Source organism: Eulemur rufifrons, chromosome 12 (genome assembly GCF_041146395.1).
Source record: "Eulemur rufifrons isolate Redbay chromosome 12, OSU_ERuf_1, whole genome shotgun sequence".
NCBI classification, from domain to species: Eukaryota; Metazoa; Chordata; class Mammalia; order Primates; family Lemuridae; genus Eulemur; species Eulemur rufifrons.
In genome coordinates, this window is record NC_090994.1 from 3,867,966 (window position 1) to 3,889,010 (window position 21,045).

A 21,045-nucleotide genomic window follows, 5' to 3' on the forward strand; every position below is an offset into this window, starting at 1 on the left:
CTTTTCTCCCACTGCCCCTGCCCCTGACTCCTGCTCCCCGGCACCACGCGCCCCACTGCGTCCCCACACACAAGCCTTCGGCTCGCCCTCTGCTTTCCACGGGGCCCAGGCTAAGATAAAAACCCCGGGTCACCTGCTGTGCACGGCGCCCAGTGAGCCCTACTGCTCACCAGGATGGGGTACGCAATGAGACGCTTTGGTTCTTGAGACGGAAACGACTTGTCCGGAAAGGGAAAGGAGGGAGCAGTTCCTGCGGCAGCACCTCCGATGGGCACGAGGACTCCACGGCCGTCCCCTGCCCTTGGGATAAGCCATGGTGAGGGTGGGGGGCAGGAAGCCAGGATGACGTGCCCCAGCCCCCACGGTGCGGCGCACACACCCACAATCGCCCCCAAGGGACTGCTGTGCTGCCTGATAGGGTAGCCCCTGGCCACGTGTGGCTATTCAAATATTAATTTAAATTAATTAAAATAAAATATTCTCTTCCTCCGTCATACAGGCATATTTCCAGTGCTCAGTAGCCACATGTGGCCAGAAGAGACCACTGCCACTGGCGGAGGGCGAGCGGTGCTGGGTTTCAGTCAATTAGCTGGGACAGAAACACCCAACTTCAACTCACCTCCCGGTGGAATCGAGGGCCAGTTTTATTTATGTGATACCATAAAAGAGATGGGACAGTATTTGTTCTCTGAGCTGGTGACAAAGTAGCTGTATGTGGTTATGTGAACAGCAGTGTATATCTGGATGTTGGAGGCATAGGAATCCCCAATATTTATGAAAAAAAATATATATAGCCTACTTTTAAAAGCCAATAAAAAAAATAGATGTATGTATATACGTATTTAATTCTCATATGCTTAGGTACAGAATGCCCAAAAAGCATTTGGTTAGAACTATCTAGAATGTAAGATTAACATTTCAAAAATCGACTGAAATAAGGGAGAAATGATTAAAGCAGCTAATTAATTAATACCTAAGTTTTATCTCCTATGGATATTAGTTATCTAAAATCAACATGGGTTCTGTTGCAAGCAAAAGGTAGAAACCGTACTGGGATGGAAACTGGAAGATGAGGGCTAAGTAGGCCTCTCAGTCATCACAGGGAAGGCCATGCCCTTTTGAACTTGAAGCCTCCACTGTGAACAGCAGGATATCATCTCATCTCAAGATATTCTAGAGGGAGGTTAACATGCTTCCAGAGCTGCTCAGCATTACTGTTGGTACCCTGGGGGATTACGAGTCATTACATTAGGCAATTTATAGATAGTATTGATCAGTTGTGACTTCTAGTAGGAATTACAAACGTTGCCTTTATAATTAAACATACTGGGATGAAACCAAATCGAACTCCTTTTTAAGTTCTTGGTTGGGGTGGGTCCTCTATGGGGCCCGGTGTGGCATCTTGCCTGGTGTAGGTTCCTCTACCCATCTCTCAAACGTAAGTGATCCTCAGGTACTAAGTCTTCTTCTCTCATCTCACCACTTCTCCCAAGTGATCTTATCAGTAACCGGGGTTGCATTGACTCAATATAAGTTGGTAACTCCCAATAATAATAAGGGCTCCTGTTTATTGAGCACTTACTACATGCTAGGCCCTGTGCTTCTTGAATATTAACCCAGTGAACAGTCCCAATAAGGTAGGAACGGCCCATGTCTCCTCCCAATAACTGCATGGATGCCCATATCATCCTCAAACTCCATTTCCAAAACTTACCTTCCCCACACATCTGCCTGTGCTCCTCTGCACCTTGGTAAAGAAAGTCACCAGCCAGAAACCTGTAGGTCACCCTGGACCCATCCCTCTCATTGACTGCCCACCTCCCGTGAGGTTCCAAGTTCCATTCGTTGCACTTCCTACGTATCCCTTCACCCCAGTCACACTTCTACCATCCCAGACAAAACTCCCATCATTTCCGGCCTAGAGTCCCACAGCAGCTGCCCACCTCATCCCTCTGCGTCCAGTCTGTCTTCTCTTTAATGCCAGCTATTCTATGGCTGTTGCCCTATGTCTCTGAGCATTGGAAAAATGGGGATAATGGGGCCCCCCTCATCCTCATAGATTCACTTGAGTTAAATAAGACAGGTGGCTTTCTAAGCGTCAGGCACCTGATGATAAGTTACACAAATGACATGAGAATTGAGACAATTTGATGCCAGAGGCTACATGTGTAACCACCACCACCAGTGCCCAGATAAGCCCACCGTTGCCGAAAAGCCAGGATGAAAGGGACAAGAGAAAGGATAATTTAAAGGTAAAATCTTTTCAGAACAGAAATAAGAGTGTATTCAAATTACTCCAAAATTTAGCAGCTTAAAAGAACACACATTCATTATCTCATGGTATCTGTGGCACAGCTTAGCTGGGTGCCTCTGGCTCAAGGTCTTCCATGAGGCTTCAATCAAACTGTCAGCCAGGGCTGCAGTCCCATCTGAAGGCTGGACTGGGGTTGGGGGGCTTCCACGCTCACCCACGTGGTTCTTGGCAGGCCTCCGCCCCTTGCCACGTGAGCCTTTACACGGGGCTGTCTCATGACGTGGCAGCTGGCTTCCCCCAGGGTAAGTGATCCCAGAAAGAGAGAGAGAGAGAGAGAGAGTCCCACGATGGGAGCCACAATCTTTTATTAGCCCAATCTAGAGTGACATCCCATCACTCTGTCATTCATTAGAAGTGCGTCACTAAATCCAGCCCATACTCAAGGACAAGGGACTACACATTTGCCAAGCAGACATCACACCAATAGGCTCCATCAGCACCTCCCTCGACCCTCTCAGCCCCTCAGAGCTGAAGTGACCATGAGCCGTGAGTCCTGCTACCTGCTCACTGGTGGACACGCCTCCGCCCCAGACTCCACCTCTCTGCCCCACATGGAACGAGTGGAGAACCCACACATTCCTGGGGCTGCTGCGTGCTAGACTTTTTGCATAATTCTGGTCTGTTAAGGGAAGTTTTAAAAATACAATGTAAGTTAATAGTGAAAATAATTGTTTTGTGATATAATGTATATATCTCTGAGACGTATTTTTATTATAATTCAATTTACTGCTACTGGCAAGAGGGCGAGGATTATGGTTGAATTCTGACCCCCACAAAAAGATATGTCGGGTCCTGACTCTTCGGAATGTGACTGTACTTGGAGACAGGGTTTCACAGATTGGATTAGAGTTGGCCCTGATCCAATAATGTGACTGGAGAGATTTGGACACAGAGACAGACACAGAGAAAGGGAAGATGATGTGAGCACACACAGGGAGCAGACGGGCATGGACAGCCAAGGAGAGAGGCCTGGGGCAGACCCTTCCCGCACAGCCCTCGGACGGAGCCAGCCCTGCCCACACCTTGATCTTGGACTTCCAGCCTCCAGACCTGAGAGACAACAGACTGCCCAGCCTGGGGTGTTTTGTCTTGGTGGCCCAAGAGCAAACTAATCCAGAGAGAAGAAGAAAAGAGAGAGATTCAGAGAGAGAGAGACAGAGACAGAAACTGTATTTTCTGTATTTTCACAAGTGACATATTCAAATGGATAAGCTGATTTTAAAGAGAAACGCATAGGAGCCTGCTCTTAAAATCGCACTGAGCGCGTCGATCAGGCTCTATTCCAAGAGGCCGAGAGAAATTTCTAACAGTTGTGCAAACAGAACACGACGCGAGGTAAAAGGAACCAGGCTCTCCTGTGAAGTCGGGTCGTGGCCCTAGTCACGGCGGCCCCTACCTTCTGGTAGTCATCCCGGGACCGCAGGGCCACCTCCATCTGCTGGGCCGAGGTCGCGTAGATGGCTGAGCGGTACTGCGTGCCGTGGTCGTTGCCCTGGCGCATGCCTGGGAGAGCGGAAAACAGAGAGATTACCAGGGTCCCCGGGCGACAGTGCCAGGCCCACCTGGGCAAGATGCCGAGGGGTTCTGACGCTTTTCTCGTCTGGTCTTTAGGACTGACGTGCTGCTAAGGGCTTGTTATAATTTTATCTCCACAGAGCCTTCTTTAAACAAGCGTGCAATGTATCTGTTTTGACTTGTCTGCTTTCATTATAACAAATATCTTTGAACTTAGGTCAATTTATCACAGGTCTTGGATCATACTAGATGCTCTATAAATATGTATCTTTATACGCAAATATTTAGGTAAGAACCTACTCCACCTATCACATGGAACATACTGCGACGCACATCATTTCCTCGGATCCTAATGCGACACCCTGTGTGGACGAAGGGGAAATGGGATAATGTGTGCAAGCGCCTGGCCCAGTGCCCGGCATGCGGGAGTCCTACACCTACGACTGAGGTCGTCCACCTGGTCCAAGGGAAACCTGGGACGTAAGGCAGCACAGCACACTGTCCCCCTGTCCCAGCGGCTGACGTGTGGGTGGCGTTCCATTTCTGAGCGAGCGATGGAGTCTGCACAACGCAACGGCCACAGCCTTACCGTAGAGCCCCTGTAGGTCCCCGTGTCGTAGTCAAATGGACCAGGTCCAGGGATTTAGAAATAAGACACAGAGACAGGATCATTTTTCAACCAGTCACACTCCAAGTACAGTAAAGGGAAACGGAGACCAGTAAGACAACCAGGTATTAGGTCAAAGAGGGGAGTGGGTAAGTTCACGTGACCGGGGGGAAGGGGCCCAGTTCTGGAAGACTGTATCGAGGCTGCAGCTCTTGTCCTGGAAGAGCAGCAGGTGGGCACTGAGGGGTGAGATGCTCTTCAGGAGGCAGAACAAAGGTAAGGCCCAGGGAACAGCGTGATGCCTGCTGGGACGTGGAAGGAACTGGAACTGCTTGCAAGAGCAGCTGCAATGCAGGCAGCAGCTGTGTCAAAGCCCTGAGGCCCCGCTTCTCAAGAAGATGAGCACTTCAGCAGCGAGCCTGAAGCCCGGATGAGAAAGACGGTTCACCGGGAAAAATGCCTGGGGGCTCCACAGGGTAAAACCCGGACAGAAAACCAGCATCTAGGAGTTGCTGCAAATACAAGACGCGGCCCCGTTTTTCTCCTCCCTGAATCAAGAAACAAACAAAATACTCGACTGTCATAAATTGACTTAAATGGGCTTTATGAGGCTGTTCTGCAGAGGGCAAAATTAGCCAAAATTACATTTTGAGAAAGGACAGAAAAATGTCATTGAGAGACAGAATAACCCCTAGATGTCTTTCCTTCTTCTGCAAACAAGTGTGTTCTCTCCAGTAAAAAGAACTCATCTAGTGCCAACTGTGTACTCAACACCGTGGAGGCCACAGAAGAATTAGGCCACAATCCTTGATCTCCAGAAATAACCCAGACGAGGGCGAGCGGGAGGAGAGCAGGCACGAGCTCGACACTGCACTCGGCTGTGCTAGGTCCTGGGTGTCACTCCTCATTTAGTCCCCACGTGAGTCCTGCAACAGAGATACTCATAACCCTCTTGGACCAAAAGGAAATTATGGATCAGAGACATTACGTGACCTGCCACCTGACATTAACTGAGGTCACACAGAGGGTAAATGGCTGTCCTATGATTTAAACCTCAATCCACCTGACACCAACACGCTTTCTCCTTTCCAAATTGATGCACAAACAGTTACAGCAAAACAATGGAAGACAATGGGACAAAGGGCTCCTGGATGTGGCGTGTAAGGTGCGGGGAAATAGGAACAAGCTTGGCATGTTCTGAGGACTGCGGAGAGGCAGGACCGGGTGCCACACGGGGTCTGGTGGGACATGAAGCTGGTCACTTGAGCGTGAGGCCACACAGGTATCTTGACAAGTCACACCTGGGCCCAGAGATGCATGGAAAGATCAGACTCGCGGGAGCTGCAGAATTCTGCGGAACGTTGGCTGAGTCAATCTTCGATGACCCAGAACTCTCTTCTACACAGTCTCAACAGACACTGCAAAGTTCACTGTGCCCTCCACTCGGCTTTGGAAAAACTAAGAGGATAAATTATGGACACTGTTTGGCTGTTTGCACATCCCAGGAAAGCAAGCAGTGGGCTTGCTGTGGGGGGGTGAATGGAGAATTGCTGGCTCAGAAACAACATCTTGTGCTTAAAATTCTCCCATAATACTCTATAAACTGATTAATGAGGACTGGGCTTTGGGGCATTCTTCATGAGGACTGACCTCTTGGCATCTACCAACTGTTTGAGATTTCTCCATCCACCTTCTCCGAAGAAGATTTTAAAGGGACAAACCACCCTGAGAGTGCTCTAAGACTTCTCTCCCTCTCGGCAGAGCTGGAGAAACCACTAGACAACAGAGGAATGTTTAATCCATACTGAAGCCCAGGAGACGAGTTTATCCATCCTGACTGGAGACACGAACACGGGACTATTAAAGGGAAGTTCACGCTGGGGGTTGGTGCCAGGTGATCACTTTGTGGGGTCCCAGGAGTGACCAGCTGATAGTGAACACCAGGGCAGGTGGGGACATATTCCTAAGGGTCTGAAATTACTACCCCACCTTAGGGAACTTCAAAGGAGCAGACGCATTAGCGGGACTATCCGCGTTGGTTGCAAATATAGAGTGGCTCCCACCAGGATGAACTCCACGTTCTTCCCTTCTACAGACTGTTGCTAAGAAAAAAAATGACCCCAAACCACAGTCTGCTGCAGCAAAAGGCCACCTGCATCTGGCAGTGGTCCAGGATGATGGCCTGAGTGGAAGACCCAACCGACGTGCTGTTCCAGGGTGGCCTCCTGCCTTCTGCTGGAAAATAGGGTCCCCGAGGGAAAGGCGAGCCTGTATCCCTGACAGTGACAGGCGGCACTTGTTACCGCCCACGTGAGCCTTCCTGGCACACCTGGCCCTTCCCTCAGGTGTTTGAGACAAGCCTTATTAATATGGAATGATCTTACTTTACCTCACTGAAAAGTTAATTCTGTCAATTTCAACGGATGGCCCATTTTAAATTTAAAACATTGAATAAATGAATGGACAGCCGTTGTTTCATCAGAAGGAAGGAAGGGAGGGAGGGAGAGAAGTCATCGAAACAGCTAATGATCCCAGAGCCCTCACGTGGGCTTTACTTACGTTATCCCAATTCTGCAAGTACCTGGAGTGTGACTATCAAACCCAGGTCCCAGAAAGCGAGACTAACACTCAGAAAGAGGTTAGGAGCCCGGACAAGGCCAGTGTTGCCTCTGGAACCATAGCTCCAAAGTCCATGATCTTACCCAATATTATTCCAATTTGTAAATAATATGTAATTTAAGTGAAAAAAAAAGTGAAATGTAGTGGACTATGAAAGATACTACGTGGCTCTCTTCTAAAAGGAAAGACCCTGTGGTCACTATCATTGTCACAATGTTCTCTGTATTTTTTCATGTGATGCATCTCAAGGGAGAGAAAAGCATATTGTTATCTAATAGAGGTGCCAAATATTCACTCGGTATCTAAAAACAAAAAGAAAGGTTTTGATTTTCAGTAAGGAGCAGGCATTACTTCTATGCTCATAAATAAATTATTTTGAAAAGAGGTGGTGATTTCTTCCTAAAAGGTAAAAAGTTATCTTAGTGTGGATTTTGCTTGTATGAAAGGGAAATTCTATTTATGACTGGCCAAAGGGGAAATATTTTTAATTATTGTATGTCTCCAAGAATATCTTCTGGGACTCAGTATCTCCCAAGTTTGGCCAAATAATGAAAGTATAAGGACACTTTCAAAATATTCAAATTGTTATGTCACCATTTTCAATCCGATTCTTAAAGTTTTATAGCAATGAGTCAGCCAAAGTTCCCCACTACAAAACATCAGGCATGCAAATGAGATTTACAGAATGTGTACATCTGAATCAGTCCGAAGGGTACATGTGCGTGCACATGCATGGAGCTAGTCCCTCATCACGGATATTGGTCACATTATGAGCAAAAGTAGCAATCAACGTATGATGCCTTTGTAGGTTCCAGGTTTGCTTACAGAAAAATACATAAAACACAAATGTACAAAAGTACATATAACATAAATGCATAGTTATTAAAGTGTCCACTTTATTATTACTTTGTTATAGATAACATACTATATAATGTGATTGTAATTATTTAATATAAAGTGAACACTCACATAACCATCCGCAATGCTGAGAAGCAGAGCACGGCCAGCCTCTTTCAGAGCCCTCCGTGTGTCCTCACTGAGGACAATGCCCTCACTCTCTCTAGTTGGTTTTTCTGACAATTTCCTCAGCACACAGACACATCCTGAAAAAACATAGTTTAGTTTGGTCTGCTTCTGAAATTTATGTAAGTGAAATCATACTGTGGTTTGAATCTTTCACTTACTACCATGCTTATAAGCTCCTTCCACTGTCTTCATTTTCACGGCTTTATAATATCCCACTGCATGAATAAACCACGAAGTATGTACACGTTCTCCTGTTGACGAACATCACCACCTTAGGTATAACAAAACACAGGTGTGTACAACAGAATACATGCGTGCATATGTGTAACAGAGTACATGTCAAGAATGTTCTGCAAGAAACATTCAATGCATGCAAAGAACATTCTTGACATATTTTCTGTTACACATATGCATGAGTTTCTCTTGAGCACATACCCAGAAATAGAACTGTCGGCTTATAGGGTTTGCGTGTCTTCAACTTAACAACATGCTGACCCATTTTTCCAGAGTAGCTGTACCAATTTACAAACCCACATCACTGCACAAGAGTTCCTGGAGCTCTAAATGTTTGCCAATTCGTTCAAGTCTGCTATGGTCAGACTTTTTACTTTTTGTCAGTCTGCTTGGTATGTAATAGAATCTCATTTGATCTAAATTTGCATTTGCCTGATTAATAATGACATTTTCATTTCATATATTTCTTCACTGTTATTTAAGTACTTTGCTCATTTTTCTATTAGTGGCTTGTCTTTTTTTTTCCCTGAAAGAAATCTACCATATATATTTTTAATCTTTTTTTAATATTCTGAATACTAATCCTTCATCAAATAAAATCTTCCTGTTCTTGGTAGTTTCTTTATGATGTTCTTTGATGAACCAAAGTTGTGAGTTTAATATAGTTGAATTTATCAAATATTTTTCCTCTATGGATTAGTGTTTTTTTGTGCCTTGTTTAGGAAATTCTTCCCAAACCCAAAGTCATAATGATATTATCTGCTTGAAGTTTTGCACATTTGCCTTTCACATTCAGGTCTTTAATCTACTTGGAATTAGATTTTTGTATATGGTGTGAGGGAGAAATCCAATTGGATTTTTTACTATAAGAATATCATCTTATCACTATTGGTTAAAAAGTCATTCTTTCCCCTGTACTATGAAATGCCAACTGTATCACCTGTCATGTCCAGAGACGAGTATGCTTCTGGGCTCTCTATTCTATTGCACTGGTCCATGCATCTGTGCCTACATCAAATTCACATTGTCTTAATAGCTGTAGCTTTATAATGACTCTTGGTATCTGCAAGAATAATTCCTCTCATCTTCTTGTTCTTAGGCAGCAGCATCTTTCCTGTTCTCGGACTTCTGCATTTCCTTATAAATGTCAAAATTAGTTGTTAAGATCACAAAAAGAACAGAAACAGCAACAACAAAAAACTGTTGGGATTTCATCTGGGTTTGCGCTGAATTTATAAAACAATTTGGGGAGAATTGATCGGTTCACAAACCCTAACCAAGACACAATATTGGACCTTCCAGCTGCTCAACCACTTAAGCCAATGCCACGTTTTTTTTAGTTTGGTTGGTACCAGTCGACTTCAGGGTACCAATTCCTGGTAAATAAATAAACCCTGAAATTCCAGTGACTGAACTTAACATAAGTTTCTTTCTTAATCATGCAGAGTCCAATTGGCGAAAAGAAGTTGGTAACAGTTCTGCTTCGTGAACTCTTCAGGCTGACAGTGGCTTAACCATCTCCAATATGTTGCTTCCAAGGTTTCCCTTGGCTTTGACATTTAGCAGCAGATTGGGATATAAAGAAAAAAGTTCACAGATCATGCAGGAGGTTTTTATGGGCCAGGTTTGGGAAGTAGCATATGTCATTTCTGCCTCGTTCCATTGGCCAGAATTCTGTCATGTGGCCACTGCAAGGGAGGATGGGAAATGTCCGGCTGGGGAGACGTGAATAGGCATCTGCCATGTTTTTCAGTCATTACACAGTTGCTTCTTTCCTTGACTTCCTGCATGAGCTAGGACCCCTCAACACAATGCTGATGAGTGACATTGCTGTATCAATGTTTCACTATTAAGTATGATGCCCGCTGTAGGCTTTTGTACATACTCTTTTTTTTTTTTTTTCTTTTGAGACAGGTTCTCACTCTGTCACCCAAGCTGGAATGCAGTGGCCTCATCATAGCTCACTGCAATGTCAAACTCCTGGGCTCAAGCGATCCTCCTGCCTCAGCCTCCCGAGTAGCTGGGACTATAGGCACTCACCATTGCACCCGGCTAATATTTCTATTTTTTGTAGAGACAGGGTCTCGCTCTTGCTCAGGCTGGTCTTGAACTCCCGGTCTCAAGCAAACCTCCCGTCTTGGCCTCCCAAAGAGCTAGGATTACAGGCATGAGCCACCATGCCCGGCCAGACACTCTTTATCAAATTAACAAAGTCATCTTTTATATGTGTTTTTTATTATCATTTATGAATACTGAATTACATTCAATACATTTTCTGCATCTATTTCAATAATCATATATGTTTTTCTAAAATCTGCTAAAGTAGTTAATTGCATGAGTTAATACTGAACTGTTAAACCAAGCTTGTATTCCTTGGAGGAACCTACATTGGTCATGATTATTATCTTCTTCTGTACTATTAAATTCAGTTTGCTAATTCTGATTTCTACATATGCGGTCATGAGTAAGATTGTCCTATAATTTTCTTTTCTTACATCGTCGAGTTGTGGTATCAACATTACGCAAGGATCATAAGATGAACTGCATCTCTCTCTAATCTCTGGAAGGCAACATGGAAGGTTGCAATTATTTCTTCCTTAAATGTTGGTAGAACTCACTGATGAAGCCATCTGAACATAGCGGTTTCTTTATGAGAAGCTTTTTAAATACTGATTCAATTTCTTTAATGATCATAGTCTAGTTTTGCTAAGCTGTATTTTTAAAGAATTTCTTTGTCTAACTTTTCAAATTTATTGACATAAAGTTACTCATAATGCCCCCCTAGTATCTGTAAAGTCTCCTGCATCTGTAGTGACATCCCATTTTGTATTCCTGAAATTGGACATTTGTGCCTTCTCACTTTTTCCTTGATCAGTTTCCCAAAGTTTTATCAATTTTATGGCCATTTTGAAATATCAACTCTTGGCTTTTTTTGATCCTTTCTACTGCATGTTTGCTTCCCATTTCTTTTAGATCTGCTCTTTATTATTTCTGTATTCTATACTGCTTGAGTTTATTTTGTTGCTGACTTTCTAAGTTCTTGAGACGGACGCTTGGCCTGGCCTTTCTTCTCATGTATGAATGGAAGGCTCCATGTTTCCCTCTAAGAACTGAGTTAGCTATGCCTTACGAGTTTTGATGTGTAGTATTTTAATTATCATTTGATTCCAAGTATTTCCTAATTCCCATCATGATTTATCTTTGATAAATAGGATACTTAGAAATTTTTAAATTTTCTAACATAAGGGGATTTTCCAGATATCTTTTTGCTACTGATTTCTGGCATAATTGCATCATGATGAGAGAAACGTGATCTACATGATTTTAATCCCTTTGAAACATACTGAGCCTTTCACGGCCTAGTGTATGTTCCGTGTGCAACTGAGAAGGACGTGCCCTCCCAGGTGTAGGGGACAGCGTTCTATACGTCCACCAGGTCCAGTGTTCTAATTGTGTCAGTCACGCTCTCTATAGCCTTCATCAGGCTCTCAAATCTCAAATTTTCTGGGATTTGCAAATTTGCTCATAACAAAGGTATCACTAACTCTCTGTGTACCTGTCTGGTTTACTGTGTTCCCTTCCATCTCAACCTGGTAATGCCTAACAATTTTGTCAGCTCTTTGACGTGATGATTTCAATACTTTTTTATATTTTATCCAACATTTTGAGTTGCTCCTGGTGAGAAAGTTGGTCTCAATAACCTAGCCTGCCATTCCTGGAACCTGGAAATTCTAGCTCCTGCCAATGTTATCAGCTCTGATTTTTCTCTTCTCTAATTTAGTACTCTTTTAGGTGAAGTAGAGTAATTCTTCTGACTTCATGTCTTTTTATTGATTTTATATCATTTCAAAGGAATTTATTCAAATTCTAAATGACCTAACCATTACTATTTAACGTATGTGAAATTCCTCCTGGCCGAAAGTTTTCAAAAGCCTGATTCCTCATCGTGCAAATCCCTAACAGGATTATAAAAGGATAATGAGCACCACAAGGGGTTCGAGATCACTGGATAATGTGCTGCTGTTTCCAGCCGCGGTGGGTCATGTTTTCGGCGCGCTAATAGTGTTGTATAATAACATGGGGTCGTGTGCCACGCAATGGAAGAACACAGGCTTAGAACTGAGCCCTTAGGTCCAAATTCCAGCTCTGTCACATAATGTACTAACTGGCTGGTGCCAAATCACATCTCTGGGCCTGTTTGTTTATCTGTAAAAAGGGTCTAAGGTTCACAGGTTACTTTAAAGATCAAATGGGATTATGGACACGTAAGCAGCTAAGTACCATGCTCAGCCCAGAAAAGACCCCCAGTAAGTCTTTCATTCAGTTTGGAGCCACAAAACCCTAACGACACGAGAAAGGCAAAGGAAAGATGTCAACTATAAGCTCTACAGCCTTACAAGGCAGGGGTTTGAAAGTGCGAGTAACACTTCTGCAAATAGCAAAGATGCAATGTACATGTACGGTAATGTTATGCAAGGAAAAGTACGACTGAAAGAACAATTAATAAAGAAAAATATCAGTTAAATTCTTTGTTTCATTTTTCTCGGTTTCTGAAATTCCTAAAAGAATGCAACCCCTTTCAGAATTCATAATGCTGGGTTTGGGTCGTTTTTGCATATTTGTGCAGCTGTTCCCCACTATCAGTATGCACATCTGCTCATTAGCAATACAATATAATTCCCACTGTCTAATTATTTGCAGATGATAGATTCCTTGTACATGGTCTAAAAAAAGGATAGTCCTTCAAAACTGGTGACTGTTTTTTTTTAAAAAAACTAACTTAAAAGGGTCAGCACAACCAAGTTCAGATATTAATTTGGCGAGTTCAAATCTATGAACACCAGTACTTAAATCGCCAAGTTGATGGGAAACAGAGGGAGACTGGGATTTTTCTCCCTCCAGTTAATGTTTCCCAGAAGACAGCACGGGGGCTCACTGCTCCAGAGTGCCCTGCGAAGAGACGGGCAGACCTGCTGAGGATGGAAGGGGCCCTGTCTCTGGGGACCTTCTGGAAACAATGCGGCCAGAGCAGTGCTTCATGGTGAGTATGTGTGTCTGGTTGGGGGGCATGTGGGGTCCAAGGGCATGGGATAGGGAGGTTCTCTAGTTTCAAGCACGGGCTGAGGAGCCCCACACGGTCCCCTACTCATGGCTCTGGAGGCCAAGACAGCCAGCCAGGGTGTGCCGGCCGGGGCCCAGGAAACAGCACAGGTGCTGCGGCCCTCTGGGCAGGCCAGGCCAAGCCTCCTGAGGACAAAAAGGAGCGTGGTGTTGGAGGTGCAGGGTGGGTGCGGGAGGGAGAGGGCTGATGAGGAGTTGATTGAGGATAAAGGGTTTGAACCAAGAATAGGAAACCATCAGGGGTAATCAGAGCACGAGCCGGGGAGAAATGACAGAGAGATGCTGGGATTCACGAAGGAACAAGACAAACAAACGGCAGCTGGTGGACGTGGCTCTTCCACAGGCGGCGTGAGTACAAAAGCCGCCAGACACCGAGGCTGACTCTACACCAGGCACCACGAGCGACATTGCCTCGTACATCCCGACACACGCTTAGCGGGTAGGAACTGTCTCCCAGATGCAGAAACAGAGGCTCGTTCACTCGTTCAACGAGAAAACGCTTAATCCGACACTTACCTTCTGGAGGGGTCAGAGAATAAACAAGAAGCAGGTAAACTGACAAATAATTCTACCTTGAGATACGCGTTAGGAAGGAAAGAGCACGCGGCGGTGGAGAAACACGTGGGGCTGGGGAGACCTCTCTGAGGATGGGTTGTCTTCAGCTGAGACTAAAGGACAAGAAGGCGCCGTCCCGCCGAGAGCTGTGGGCAGATGGAGCGGCAGGCGCAGGCACCTGTGTCTTCCAGGAGTGGAACAAGGGAGCGCTGCCCGCACACAGTGGGCACAGGCTGCGTGGGGCCTGTGGCAGGAGCCGGGGTTGGAGAAGCGGGCGCCAATCGGCTAGGCCCGGGCCGCGCTGCCCACCGTACGGAGTCTGCACATCATCCCCAGAGAAACCGGGCAACCAGCACAGTGCTTTGCGCAGGAGAGAGACACACCTTGTTCTGTGTTTTTAACAGGTCATTGTGGAGGGGAAAGGGCAGGCAGGCCAGGGAGGAGGCCGTCACAGGACCCGGGTGGTCAAGAAGACACGGAAAGAAACGAGACTTGGCCACGCAGCTCGTGCACAGCACTAAGCCACCGGCTTCTCTAACCCCAGAGTCCACACTTTCAACGACAGTGTTGATTAAAGACATTTTAATTAAGGGAATATTTTAATTAAGTTTTCAGATGGGTGACTGGGAGTTCATCACCAGCTTATAGTTGAAGTGTTAGTTAGGATATAGGTTCAGCTGTTGTAGAAAAGGAGAAAAAAAAATGACCTAAAATGAACCAAAATATTTATAGTAATTTAAACAAGGCAGTTCTTGCCTACAGAGTCCAGCCTGGCATGGTGCCAGTGGATCCTTCCGCTTTGCAGCTCCATTGGCACAAGGTGTGGCCCCCACCGCATGGGCCACGATGGCTCACACAACACCCCCACACCGGCGTGTCAGGAGGGAGGAAGTGGAAGAGAACACCCCTTCCTCCACGTCCACACAACCCCGAAGTGACACACCTTCGCTTCTACTTAGGCTCGGCAGTTAGAATTTTGACGTATGGCCACACTTAGCTCTCAGGAGTCCAGGGAATTTAGTCTTTACTGGTGGCTGCATACTTACTGGCTAAAATCCAGACACTACGCAAGTGGGGAAACCGATCGATCTTGGGGGGACTCAACCTGCCATCTCAGCCACAGGCCTCTGCAGAAAGGCTGCTGCTCCCGAAGGAGGACACGGGGACAGTTTCCAGGCCACACGGTCCCCTGGGAAGGCTCGGAGCTACCACGGGAGGCCCACACATCCAGCATGCAGCAGGCGTGACCTAGAGGTTGCAGAATGCACGATGTGTGCGAGCATTTCCGTTTTCCAGAGATACTTGATGTGGTGGGTAATAACATGGGCGTTCAATTTAAAGTGTAATTAAATGCATAGTAGCATTTTAGTATCTTTGCTTCTGAATATAAAGGCACATCTATTAACACGTGGGGGATCCATAAGAATGTCCGTCCTTAGAACAGGTCTTCCCAGGCAAGAAGCTTGGACCTCTCCAGTGCGGGGGAAGGAAAACAGACTTGAGCTGCGGACAGAGCTGGGTGCAAACACTGCCGTCCACACCACGCGCGACTGGGAGGCCTGCTTCTCTTCCGTTCAGTGAAGACAACGATCCCTACTCCATGGCGTCATGGTCAAGATTAAATGAAATTAGAATTATAAAACATCTGTCACTAAGGCTGGCCCAGAAGAGGAGCTTAATAAATGTCACTATCTCTTGCCCCCTCGGACAGAGGAGAGCGAAATGGGTTGCAATTGAGGAGTCCGATTTATGGGGTGAGGTCAGACAAAACTGGTCTCTGCCTTGTATACTTATGCCGTGGCCCAAGGCACACGGTCTGTGCCCTGCAGCCTGTGCAGGAATGGGAGGATTGAACCGTGCTATTCGTGCACAGAGCATTCTACTTAGGGCACAGGCCGGGCATGAGAGGCGGGGACCGGGTCTGCTTCTCTCGATTGCTGTGTCGGCAGCGAACTTGACCAAGGATCCACCAGCACCCCCAGCAGCACCCCAGAATGACAAATGAAACAGGGCTGAGCTCTCTCCCCAACAAGCACGAAAGACAAAAGAATCTCCCTGGATAGAAAACCCACACGTTAGTAGATGAAGGGTAAACATTTTCCTACAGAAAGAAATCAAGGGCAATGTGAATATAAAAATAAATATAAAAATCCAGTGAAATTATATTCTTGTATTGAGAAAGACATAACAGCGAGACCTAGCATTTATGTGGGACCTTACCCTTTTTATGCCATGTTCACATTATTTTATTTAATTCTTAGGATAATACTAGAGATAGTGTTATAGCTATTTCATAGCTGAGAGAAATAGAGGTTCAGATTGGGTAAACGTCTTGGCCAAGGTTGCCAAGCTGGGATGGGAACCCAAATCTCCTAAATCTCAGGCTCTGCCGTGCCACTTGGAGACTGTGGGAGTCTGGGGACCACCTGGTGAGGAAGGGGCACTTGCCGGTCTGTCCTCAGAAGCCCGGGGGAACTGTATCTGTCCCAAGAGTAAGACAGACAACCACGATAGGACGTACGAGCTTAAATGGCAGTATCTGAATGTTTCAACAAAAGTAGAGGACTTGTGGTAACTGGTAAATTCAGAGTAAATTCCTACTGGCCAAATGTATGACGATGCTGATAGGTCTGTTACTCCGCCTGCGGCTACTCCACTGAGTGGTGCCTCTCTGGACGCCCCAGTAGTGGCTGTGGAGTGACAGGTCTCTGGCCCCACCTATATCTTAAAGAGCCTGCACTTTTCAAGCTTTCTCCTACCAGCTTTGCTCCCTTCCAAACGGCAGACGGCGTGTGGGAACTTCACCTGCCCGTCCCGGCCGATGCCACGAGAGCTGCTTCAGCCCCTCGAAGCAGCGAAGAACACGCAGAATTTTCTCTGCTTAGCCCACGCCATGAATATTTGATTTAACTGAAAGGGGACTTTACGTTTCAATTCTTGCTGTTTCAACTCTAGAAAGAGCCTTGCCATCAGCAGGAACCCCACATTTGCAAATATGGTTCTAGAATACCGCTTACCCCACAAAATGCAGCAAATTGTAACTAAAAAATGTAAGTAGCCCCTTCAGATCCTTAATGATTCTACAAATGAGGGACTAAAATCTTTCAACGTGCTCATCAAAACACGCTTCTCTTGAGTTAGATTTCTGCGGAGAATCCCCTGTTTCCGGGACGCGTCCTCACATCAAAGGCCAACGCCTTCTCAACTTTCACTCGAGTTTTGTCTTTCTGTTGATAAGCGATTCTGGCACAGACAAGAGCAGCCCTCGAGTGGGTTTAGTAATTACTTACTCTTGTTTCTTAAAAGTCCACCTAGAGTGGGCTATCACTTCCCAGATCAGAGCCGCCACCACATCCAACATGCTGCTCTCTTCCGAAACATCTACTTTCTGAGAAGGAACAGGCCGTCTGACAACATCTTCACTCTCCTCCTCTGTTCTGTGGTTGGTGGCTTTCTTGCCAGGACCACTTTTCACTGGGAAATGTGAGGAGAGTTGCCACCTAATCTCAAGTAGGGAATTTAGAGGGTGTGGTCAGATGTGGGGTGTGGCGATGGCCACGTTCTCCTGCAGCCCGGCTCTCCCCTGCTGCATGCCCACCCTTCAGGCAGCGGGGGCTTCAGAATCTGGCCACAGAAGAATTACACACAGCTGCACGTTTAGGACCTGCAGGATTCCCTGGGAATACTAAATCCACTGATACGAGAGTTCTTCTGAACTATTTTGCTTTTAATGTTCCAGTGCTAACACATGCCTGTTTTAATAATTTCATGTTATAATATTTTGGTCTTTGGTCTTATGTGCATCTAACTGTATGTTCATTTGATCTCTGTACATTGGAATTTAACTATTTTTTTTTCCGATAGGGATATGTTTTCCATGTGCATTAACCAAGAGGCTGGACATTCCTGCATGTTCCAGACCATTCGGTGGTTTAGTACCACCTAACAGAGCACCCCACAAACAGAGAAGACACAAGATAAACGTCCTAAATGAATAACTGCCTTTCTCAGTAGCTTAAAGATATTGAGAGGGGGTGTGGTATGTTTCTGGGCCATATGTCCCAAATCCTAAACCACAATTCTTTATTCTGAATTACCAAGGAAACCACCAACAGGTCTTAAAGAAACAATTTTTAGCATCCTCCACCCAACATCTGAATCAATGGTAAAATTGTTAACCAAATGGTTTTAGACCTCGGATTTATAAAGCCAAAGGAACATGGTTAACTAACAGTTACTGACTATATTGACCACAGTGATTGTTTAGGTTGAATGTGTGGATTAGTTAGGAGTTTTGTTGTTTTTGCCATTTCTTGTAATAGAAACCCAACAAACTGGCTTAAGAAAAATAAAGGGGGAAGTACACAGTAGTCTCATGGCTCGGAAAGCTACGAGGGGAGCTCCCAGAAGGCAGAGCTGCAGAAATGAGAGGCCCTAGGGCCCCCTCCCTGTCTCCCTCTCTCATCCTCCTGCCTGGCTTCTCCTGCAGATGGGCTCTTTCTGCACACAGAGCACCGACACCCTGGCAGCCCCAGCAAAGGAAGACCTTTTGCCCTCATATAACAGTCCCAGGGAAGGACTCTAATTGGTCCTACTTGGTTCACACGCCCAATCCTTGGGTCAAACACTGTTGACAACAGGACAAGACTCTTTGGTTGGCCAGGCCTGCCTTATGCACCCGCCCCCTCGGCCAGTAGAGCAGGGCCTATTTCCACAAGGGTCATGGGAAACCTTGCAAGGCTTAAAAACAGATTGCTCCCATGGCACCTTACACTGAGCTGTCCGAAAAATAATAATGTGGGAAGACCATATATCTTGTGATTTAATATTTATGACAATATCAGGACTATTCTAAACAGGAATGGATATATGAAAGGGGAAAAAACTATCCTCCTACATGTGTAATTTGTCCAAAATACCAGTGGAAAAATGTATCACTCAACAATCAAACTCCATTGTCTGCAAACCCCACCATTAGCAATTTCCTCTTTTTGCTTAACATTGAATCCCAAAGACACTAGTGTGTGACATTTAACTGGATGACCTCAAAAATCTCTTCCAGCCCATGAGTCTATGAGCCCTATTAGACTCAAAATACCTGTGGAAGAAGAGTAGACAAAGGTATCACATTACTGGACAGTCTCTTGGGCTCAACTGTAACCCCTCCAAATTCATATATTAATGTCCTAACTCACAGAAGGTGACTGTATTTGTATTTTGATAGGGTTTTTAAAGAGGTAATTAAGGTAAAATGAGTTCCTAATCCAAGATGACTGATATCCTCACAAGAAGAGGAAACTTGGACACACACAGGTACAGAGGGATGATCACATGGAGACCCAGGGAGAAGACGGCCACCTGCCAGCCACAGAAAGAGGCGTCAGAAGAAACCAACACTTTAGACACCTTGATCTTGCACTCCCAGCCCTCAGAACTGAGAGGCAAAGCATTTCTTTGTTCTGCAGTACTTTGTCACGGCAGCCCTGGCAAACTGATACAGACAGTGAGCCAAGACTTCCAGAGAGGTGGCCGGGTGAGGACAGAGGCATGGTGGAAACAAACTTGACGTGTGGGGTCGGGGAGAGCAACAGGTTCTTTTAAGGTTCTTTTAAAGGTCCTATCCCCCTGAGACCCAGGGGCCAGTTCTAGCACACTAGTTAACTGGTATGTGCTGATGAACATGTCATAGATGGGTAAGAATTTTTAAGAGAGGGAAGTAGAGAAAAGTTGATGACAGATTTCACCCCCTTTGAAATTCTGAGAGTCTATTGGGACACGGCATTAGGATTGTCCAGACCCTAGGCCACAGCCGCGACCTGCGGGGCAGCCTGTCTCCTGTGCGACTTCAGGCTTGCCTGGGCTCCCGACGTGAGTCTCCACTGATCATTTTAGATCACTGACCTCTGCCCTCTGGCAATGCACCCTGGCCCGGGATGGTTCTTAGAACCAGCACCCAGGACCCACCAACCTGTGCTGCTGGGGGAATATTACGATTCCACCACGAAGCACATATGCATCTGGGAAAACACATCCACGCATCAGGAAATCGCCAACACCGCATACCCACTACACAAAACCCTGACACCAGAGGGAAAATATTTTTGTTAAACAGACTGATTGCTAAATGAACAGGGTTTGTGAAAAATCACATCTATTATATAGGACTTTTCAGTGCATAAGCTTCACAATATCAGATGATCACGTTGGCAAAGCAGGGTCTGTGGGGCTGTTAGATGATATCTGAAAATTGCTTTATTATCCAATATTACAATCATATTTGCCAACACGGAATTTTTCGCTTGTGTGTGCACTCAAATAAAATTTCTGACCGCCATTGTTTACAGCCCAAATATATTAATAATCTCCACATCACAAATTGCAAAGAAGACAAACGAAATAGTTAAAGAACGTGAGCATTGTGGACCTACTGAATACCACATTTTACCTTTATGTGTTTTTTATTTATCACCCACAGACATTTAAGAAAAAAATTAAACCTGATAACGTCAAAAGATGAGAAAAGCTAAACTCAGAGAAATAAAGGAACCATAAATCAAGAAAACTTTGGAGCTGCAGGAGAGACACTTTAATTTTGTAGACAAAAGACTGCATTAAGGAGGAATAATGCAATAATCAAAGGTGAACGGATCTCTATTGTCTGGCATCTTCCTCTGTGGGAATTTTCCCACCCCTGACAGCTGTAAGGGGGGCAGAGGCGCCGAACGTGGCTGCGCCTTTATTCTCGCACCCCCTTCCTCCCCGGCCCCTCCTCTCCTCCGTCAATAAACGTCTGCAATCATATTCTTGAGCTCCTGTGTGATTTCAAGGTTCATCTCTTCCATGCAGCTCAAACACTAATTATCCCAGCTGTAATTAGTAAGATAATTAAATACTGGCTCACTCATCACTCTACCTTGGGTCGGGTCGTGATTCTCCCAGAAGACCTTGAGCAGTTCCTCAAAGCTGATGTGTTCTGGCTGGTACACGACTCGGACGACTTCTGTGTGGCCAGTTTTTCCTTGAAAGAAACAGAACGTACAACCCAAATTTACGG

General features: G+C 45.5%; 1 protein-coding gene across 5 annotated transcripts in view; it reads right to left on the reverse strand.

Annotated features, from left to right (window-relative positions):
• Positions 1 to 21,045, reverse strand: part of MSRA (methionine sulfoxide reductase A) — a 286,825-nt gene that overhangs the window by 79,729 nt on the left and 186,051 nt on the right. For all 5 annotated transcript variants that reach the window (XM_069485085.1, XM_069485081.1, XM_069485084.1 and 2 more), the window contains 2 exons: positions 20,905 to 21,009; positions 3,711 to 3,817 (listed from right to left, as the gene is read on the reverse strand). In XM_069485085.1, coding sequence (XP_069341186.1) covers positions 3,711 to 3,817; positions 20,905 to 21,009 — 212 coding nt within the window. The remainder of the gene's footprint in view (positions 1 to 3,710; positions 3,818 to 20,904; positions 21,010 to 21,045) is intronic.